We start from the raw sequence: 8,666 nt of genomic DNA on the forward strand, positions 1-8,666 counted from the left end.
CCTTTTCAAGACACAGCTGTGCAGGGCTAATCACAACATAGCAGAGGATCCCATGCCTTCCAGACATGCATCCAGTGTCTACCTCCTCTCCCATCGTTACAGTGTACAGTGTGGCTATATTTTTACAGCCCAACAATCTCAATATAGGGCACTGTCACCACATGGTGCTTTAGAGATGACTGAAGTGGCCCCAGCAGTCAACTTGATGTTGATCACTTTCGCTCAGTCATCACAGGCTTTCCTGGCCCATGTCACTTGAAGCTTGGGGAGACCTAGCGGTGTTTTCCTTCTGCCAAGCACAAGCCACAAAATCAGGGCCGGCCCTACTGTTAGGTAGAATGATGCAGCCACCAATGGACATGGACCTGAGCCTGGATGCTCTTCCTGCCCTTCGAGTACAAGACAGCAGAAAGCAGAATCATGTCCTTGCTTGCCAGATTCAACAAAAAAAAATAGAGGGGTGGGGAAGTACTCCTCAGTGCAAGAACATTCATATTTGGGAGTGCTTTTAAAGAAACAAAAGCAATCAAAGCAGAAGAATATGAATTTGAAACTTTCTTTTTTTTGGAAGCAAATGTGACTGAAGTAAATTTGCGTGTGTTTCGTCCTTGCTAAAGTAAATAGGGTATGTTTTGGAGTTTGCAATGTTGACTCTCCTTTTGCTTCTTATCTGCACCCACCTTTGCTCTCTGCTTTCCTGGTGCAGTGCAAGAAATATCGAGATCAGCTGCCACCCCAGAGAAAAGTAGCCCTCCAGGACAAGTTGTGTGCCAGTGAACTTTTCCGGGGCAAGAAGAGTTTGTACCCTAAAAGGTGAGTGCAAAGACAGGAGCTAGCGCCGCCCCAGTCGAGCTGGAATTGACCCATTAGGATTGCTGTGGATTACTATTAGGGATGAGTGTATCTGATAATTTCTACCTCTCTGTGTTTTTCATCTTTCCAACCTTACATTTATAGAATCAGAGAACTGTAGAGTTGGGAGGGATCCCAGGGATCAACTGGTCCAAACTCCTGTAATGCAGAAGTCGGAGCTAAAGAATTCCTGGCAGATGGCCATCCAACCTCTGTTTTTAAACCTCCAGTAAAGGAGAGTCTAAGGGACGCGGGTGGCACTGTGGGTTAAACCACAGAGCCTAGGGCTTGCCGATCAGAAGGTCGGCGGTTCAAATCCCCATGACGGGGTGAGCTCCCATTGCTCAGTCCCTGCTCCTGCCAACCTAGCAGTTCGAAAGCACGTCAAAGTGCAAGTAGATAAATAGGTACCGCTCCGGCGGGAAGGTAAACGGCGTTTCCATGCGCTGCTCTGGTTCACCAGAAGCGGCTTAGTCATGCTGGCAAAATGACCCGGAAGCTGTACGCCGGCTCCCTCGGCCAATAAAGCGAGATGAGCACCGCAACCCCAGAGTTGGTCACGACTGGACCTAATGGTCAGGGGTCCCTTTATCTTTACCTTAAAGGAGAGTCTACCACTTTCTGATAGAATCTGTTCCGCTCTTGAACAGCTCTTATCGTTAGAAAGTTCTTTCTAATGTTTAATCTGACTCTCCTTTCTTGTAATTTGGATCCACTGGCTCGCGTCCTACCCACTGAAGCAGCAGAAAACAAGCTTGCTCCATGTGACAGCCCTTTGAAAAAGCTATTATATCATCTCTCAGTCTTCTCTTTCCTAGGCAAAACAGCAAACTCCCTCAACTGTTCCTTGTAAAGCTGTTTCCAGACCTTTTATCATCATGGTCGCCCTCCTCTCCACATCTTCCAACTTGTCAATATGCTTAAACTGTGGTGCCCAGAACTGGACACAGGTGGGGCCTGACCAAGGCAGAATAGAACAGAACTCTTACCGTATTTTTCGCTCTATAAGACACACTTTTCCCTTCCTAAAAAGTAAGGGGAAATGTGTGTGCGCCTTATGGAGTGAATGCAGGCTGCGCAGCTATCACTGAAGCCAGGAAAGCAAGAGGGATCAGTGTGCACCAATCCCTCTTGCTCTTCTGGCTTCAGGGATAGCCACGCAAAGCCTCTTGAGCACAGCCGGAGTGCTCCTCCCTCTTCGTTCAAGAGGCTTTGCGTTGCTTTCTTGTTTCTTGTTTTCCTCCTCTAAAAACTAGGTGCGTCTTATGGTCAGGTGCATCTTATAGAGCGAAAAATACGGTACTTCCCTTTAGTTCTCCACTTTTCCACATCAGTTTGAGGGTACTAATGAAAATTCATCAGCATTTTTGTGTGTGAATTGCTCCTAATTTGCATTTTAGAAGGCATTTTTATACATTTTAAAGGCATTTTAAAGGCATCTTTGTATGCTATGTTCATGAATATATATATTTGTATGCACACTTTACCCAACAACAATACATTTTTGCACACATTACTTGCCTGGAGAACATCGTTGCAAAATTCAGAGAAATGCAGATTTCAAATGGATAGCTGTGTTTCAGTTTGCATATTTTCTGGGAATGTGTGCATTAAATAGGTTTACCTTTACATGCAAGCTGAATTTACCTCCCTCCCTTCCTAATTACAACCTGTGGTTTGTGTCTTTTAGCCTCCCACAACCTTTCAGAGGGGATCACCTGGGTCTAAAGGAGAACTCCAAGTATCGTAAGCTCCAAGCCACAGCTGATGGCAAGATGGTCATGGCTGACAGCGTGAGGAAGGTCAACCGAGGTGATGGAAAGGTGAGAAACATCCTGCCCTACCTCTCTGGCACCTAAAGGAACAAGAACAAAAGGAAGAGCAAGGGACCCTGTGTGTGGTTTCTCACTATTCTAGGGTTGCCATATTTAAATATTTCTTCCACCTGCCTTCCAATTTCAATTCAAATTTACCCTTTCCAGGAAAAAATATTGTACGTTAAAAGAATGAAACGAAACCCCGTTGCCAGTGGCCCATTTGCAATACTTGCACAGCCTGCTTGCAGGATTAAGCCCGTCTGAAAGCACCTTTATCTAGTCTCTTGCACCTCAAAGCAGAGGGTCACCAACCTTTTTAGGCCCATTTTTAGTATTTTTTTTAGTAACTGAAAGCACTTGCCTCTTCTTGCCCAGAAACAGACAGATAACACACACACACACACACACACAATCCAAGGAATCGTCATGAAAATCAGATCTGCTAGGGTGAATCTGAGCCTTGAAAAGCACATAAATCTGAAATAGGTTGTGGAACAGAGCATCCCTCTTTCAATTTTCTCCTTCAGCTCTGTGTACTTCCTAAGGTAAGCACCCTCACCACCTCCAGACCAAGGGCACTGAGTTTGGGGGAGGAGGCTCAGAGGCTTTGTGGGTGCCAGAGAAGACCTCAAGAGTGCCAATGCGCCCACCAGTGACTCATTGGCAACTCCTGCCTTAAACTCACCCACCCACCCCTCAATATGTCAGATACGTAAGCAAGATCCTCTGTTGACAGGGGCTTGGGATGAACGACAGGGGGGATACTGGTGCTTTCATGGCCGGCCTGCACACAATGAACTGACCAGTGTCGAAGCAGGATATGGTACTAGGTGAACGTTTGGCATGAATCATCAGGGTTGTTTTTCTTCTGCCCTTAAGAGCCTGTCATGAGGGATTCAAGGTGGCAATTTTCCTTCCTCCTCTCTCTGTTCAGGCCTCTCCTCGAATCTTCCTTCTCACCAAGAGCCACATCATCCTGGCAGACCCCAAGGCTGCCCAGCCAAAAACAGTGATCACCCTGAGTGACATCAACAGTGTCTCTGTCAGCCGCTATGCAGATGGCTTCTTCGTTCTGCACATTAAAGAGGTACTGGGAAGGTGGTGGTGGTGGTGGTGGCGGTGGCCTGACAGCTACCGGCACAATTTAATGGTCAGGAAGATCCTAGGAGCCAATTTGCTACTTCGTGACTCCCTCTGAAACCCCTGTGGCAGGGTTAGGGAATATGAAAATGCAAGATTTATTTTTTTAAGGTGTTAACGCCATCCTGCCAAAGCTGAATTGAAATGTCACGCAAGTCGGGAAACGTGAGCTCTGAATGTGTAGTTTTCAAGTGTAGCTTTTTCAAATCACATTGAAGAACACTTTAATGAAAGAAAAGGCTGCTGAGGCACTTTTCAAACAGTTAGAGAATTCTTAGACTTAATCCTGTATATGCACTTAACCGAGAGGAAATCCCACAGAGCACAGTGGAACTTCCTTCCGAGTTAACATGGATTGCCCTGTCTTTTAACAGATTCATCAGTGAATTGCAGGGACTCCTTCTTCAGCCTGTTGCCCCCCCCCCCCAACCTCACTTCTTCTCAACAGGACTGTTTGCAGTGTCAGAGCCTGGTTTAAGAGAAAAGCAATCAGCAGCAGAAGGATTTGCCATCCCACTCCCACCCATCACTACCTGTCCTGAAATCACACCACCAGCTTTATAGCCGCCTGCCATTAGAAAGGTCTTCTGCAATCATAGCTAACCTTTCTTTCCTCCATACTGGCGTAACTTGCAAGGATCAGGATTGGAGAATAGTTCATCCCATAAAAATCCCTAGCTCCTAAACCACCTTCCCTTTTAGCTAAGATGGCTGGGTTTCCCAAGACCACTTGGGGGAATAAGCCACTCCCTGTATACAGAAAGAACCAAAAGTCCCAGTTATCAAGCACCACAAAGGAAATGAAAGTTGAGTGTGGGCAGACATCCTTGGCCAATGTCCTGCGGATGGGCTTGTTTTCCATTCCATTGACAGGAAGTAGCTATTATGGAGGCAGAGGCATATGATGGGCTAGTTCAATGGTTCTGAATTTTTTTGCAGTGGCAAAACCCAGTAGCAGGGCAGGGCAGCATAGTTGACCTGGCTTCCCAATGCCACGTGTCACTGCCAGTCACTGCAAAGGGGAGGGGCAAGGCAGTGGGGAGTGTTGTGCCCACACCGCACCAGTCTCACTGCTGCCTTGCTCTTCTAACTCTTGGTAACCAGCACAACACTGCAGTGGCGTAGCGTGGGTTGTCAGCACCCGGGGCAAGGCAAGTAATTTGCGCCCCCTAACCCGTGGATTTGCGCCCCCTAACCCATGGATTTGCCCTAACCCCAGATGTTGCGCCCGGTGCGGCCCACCCCCCCTGCACCCCCCACGCTACGCCACTGCAACACTGCCCTGCCTGCGCCACCTGCTACTGATTTAACCCTTGGAAAGTACAATGAGGGAAGGAAGGACGACAATTGCTTGAGTGGTGCCTAGGACCCTCGTACCTACGGGACCGCCTCTCCCGGTATGCCCCACGGAGAGCCTCAAGGTCCATAAATAGCAACACCCTAGTGGTCCCGGGCCCTAAGGAAGTTAGATTAGCTTCAACCAGAGCCAGGGCCTTTTCGACATTGGCTCCGGCCTGGTGGAACGCTCTGCCTCATGAGACAAGGGCCCTGCAGGATCTGATCTCTTTCCGCAGGGCCTGTGAGACAGAGTTGTTCCGCCTGGCCTTTGGCTTGGAGCCAATTTGATTCCCTCCCCCTCTTGCTTTTTTCTTTTTCCTTTCTCCTCCTGTGATGAGGCTGCATTTTAATATTTTAATGTTTCAAAATTTTAATGTTGTATTTTAATCTTGCTTTTAAGTTGTATTCATTCAACTTGTTTTTATTATTGCTTGTTAGCCGCCCTGAGCCCGGCCTTGGCTGGGGAGGGCAGGGTATAAATAAAAATTATTATTATTATTATTATTATTATTATTATTATTATTATTATTAATCTCCATGGCTGCAGTGCAGTGGAAATCACGATTTGTGTGTGCTTATCCGTTATTGCAACACATTCCCCACCAGAACCTCATGGACTACTTCACAGAACCCCAGGGTTCTGCAGAGCTATTTTAGAAATGCTGGGCTGGATTATAAGGTGGCCAGTGGTTAGGTAACATAATGGAAGCAAGTGCTAAAGCTTGTAAGATAGAGTAAGGACTAGGATGGTGCCTCCATCAGGTTTCAATGTCTCTTCCTTTTGCAGACCTCCACAGCGGGTACCAAAGGGGACTTCCTGCTTATAAGTGACCACTTGATCGAACTGGTCACCCGGCTCCACCAGACCGTGCTGGAAGCTACAAAGCAAAAACTGAAGCTCCAAGTGGCTGATGAGTAAGATTAGAGAGTTAGCAGTAGGCGGAAAAGGGAGGGGGAGATTTGGACCAAGCAGCAGTGCTTTTGTTTGGGAATTTGTCCAAAGCATCAAAGGACATAGGAAGCTGCCTTATCCCGAATCAGACCATTAGTCAATCTAGTTCAGTACTGTCTACATTGACTGATAGCAGCTTTCCAGGGTTTCATGCAGAGGACATTCCCAACCTTATCAGGAGGTGCTGGGAACTGAACCTGGGACCTTCTGCATGCAAAGCAGATGCCCTGCCGCAAATTCATCTTCCTTTTCCAGAGAGAACCACCATGTTATTTGACAGGCTGTGAGGGATTATTCTTTTTCTGCAGGGGGGAATGGGAAGAATGCTGAAAGACTGTGTTGATCCACAGAAACACAGATCTTCCGATGGGTTTAACTGGAATCTGTGCTGGCGATATACCAAAAGCAAAGGCAGCCAAAGGCAGAGAAAATATACAGTGGTACCTTGGGTTACATACATTTCAGGTTACAGACTCTGCTAACCCAGAAATAGTACCTCGGGTTAAGAACTTTGCTTCAGGATGAGAACAGAAATCTCATCCTGAACGAATTAAGTACTTAACCCGAGGTACCACTGTATATCTATTTGGTAGTGGTGAAACCATCTCCATCTTCATTTATAACTTTCCTTCCAGGAGGGTCAGAGACTATTTTTTTAAAATGAAAGCTCAGAGCCTGCTCCCTCTTCCCTTACAGGCATCAGCTCTGGAGTGAGTGCTCCAGTTGTACCCCTGATAATCTGGCCTTGTTTCTACCAAATAATCCTACTTCCACCAGAGAATCCTGGGAACTGTAGTTTGTTAAGGGTGCTGGAAATCAAACCTTTGTGAGGGGCAAACCACAGTTCCCACTATCCTTTGCAGGGAGTTACATGCTTGAATGTATCATCTGATAGCTGTGGCTGATGGGACTTGTAGTACAAACCTCAAGGACTTACTTGTTCATGCAAGTTGCAGCAATGTTTTTCTCCATTAATTTTTTTTACATAAATGTATTTATAAATTTGTTTAAAACCACATAACTCCAAATACAGTGGCTAAGGTTCCACTGTGATTTTTCTGCAACACTTTTGTTTTCAAACTGGTTTAACCTTGCTGCAATGTCTTTGAATTTCCTCCTTTCTTAGCCATTTCTGTTTAGTTTGGTTTGGTGTCTGAAAGCCTAGTAAACAAGCTCAAGTGCTACTGCTAAGTTGGAGTGAGCAGGTGTATCTTTTAACATGAGATTCCTTTGGTCATCTACAGGTTCCTGGTGAAGTTCAAGCAAAGCAGCATCACTGTCAAGGTGGTAGAGACAGCTGAGAAGCAGGGGGCAGCGCCCATCTGCAGAAAGAAAGGCAGCCATCGAATGGAGGTGTTAGTCCACTGAGGAGAATCTGGACAGAAGGATACTGCCTGTTCAGAGGGAACTACAATGGACTCCTGGGGGCCTTTGGAAGTGGGAATTTGTGACTGAAGATTTGGCTCACTGGCAGCTTCAATATTCTTGGTCTCTCACATCCCACCTCAGGGGCAGCTATCTGAAAGCTTTCAATAATCAATAACACATGCCAGTTTCCCCATTTGGCATAGGTGCCAATGACAAATGGTCCCTGTGCTACAACTGACCTCTTCAGAAATGACCACTCCTCCTCTCTTCTTTAGAAACCTTACCTCTTATTTAACTGGATAACATAGAGTGAGCACCAAGAAAACACACCAGTGAAATGAAATGCCGTTTTTGCCTAATTTAAAGTCTCTTTACTTAGGCCCTGGGCTAGAGGGGAACCTGTGGCCCTCCAGATGTTGATAACAGGGAGCTGCAGTCCGGCAACATCTGGGGAGCATCAGGTTCCCGGAACGTGACCTACAAAATCTGGGAACGCTTTTAAAAACAACAACCTCAAATCTGTTTTCTTAAAGGTGTGGCCAGGAGCTTCTCTTAGAGTGTGAACAGCTCTCTGAAACTCCTTTCTACACACTGTGTTTCATCAGACCAAATGTCAACCTTCAAAATACCTCTGCACTTCTGATTTATTATTAGTAACAGAAAGTAATCACAACCAATGAAGTACATAGCTTTTTAAAAATCTCCACCACCATCTTGAATTCATCCAAAGTGAGCAGTTTTTTGAATCCCCAACGTGGAATGATACTAGATGTGCTTTTGTTTTGCTAATAGACCCTGAAGATCAGCTTCAATAATCTAGACAGTAAAGACCCAGAAGAACATTAAACAAGCTTTCAGGGTTAAATGTGTCCAATAGCTCAACTCCAAGCATTTGTAGGTTCTCACCAAACCTTGCACAGAAGCTGCCAGAGCATGTGCAGGTAGCTGCAATATTCCCCCATTAAATAAAGTTATGTATTTTAAATCTTCTAACTCCAACCAGCTGAGTTGACATTGTGTTCTATTATTTATTCTGCAACATTTCCATTGTAACATTGATTTAAAGCAGCTGCAACACTTTGGAGTTTCCTTTTCCAATCATCATCAACAAGAACATCATTTTGATTGGATCCAAAGTGAACTGCTGTTTGAATCCTCTCGCCAGTCTGGGAATGATAAACCTCTGTGCAGTTTCCCAT

General features: G+C 45.8%; 1 protein-coding gene across 1 annotated transcript in view; it reads left to right on the forward strand.

The window, feature by feature from the left end:
• Window positions 1–8,466, forward strand: part of LOC310755847 (unconventional myosin-Ia-like) — a 57,360-nt gene extending 48,894 nt beyond the window's left edge. Inside the window, exons 25-29 of the mRNA XM_083599192.1 lie at window positions 707–813; window positions 2,543–2,675; window positions 3,604–3,756; window positions 5,935–6,062; window positions 7,344–8,466. Of these exons, the coding sequence (XP_083455318.1) occupies window positions 707–813; window positions 2,543–2,675; window positions 3,604–3,756; window positions 5,935–6,062; window positions 7,344–7,467 (645 nt within the window). The 3' untranslated portion in view covers window positions 7,468–8,466. The remainder of the gene's footprint in view (window positions 1–706; window positions 814–2,542; window positions 2,676–3,603; window positions 3,757–5,934; window positions 6,063–7,343) is intronic.
• The last annotated feature ends 200 nt before the right edge of the window (window positions 8,467–8,666 follow it).

The sequence above is a fragment of the Podarcis filfolensis genome (genome assembly GCF_964270895.1).
Source record: "Podarcis filfolensis genome assembly, chromosome: 2".
In the NCBI taxonomy this organism is placed as follows: domain Eukaryota; kingdom Metazoa; phylum Chordata; class Lepidosauria; order Squamata; family Lacertidae; genus Podarcis; species Podarcis filfolensis.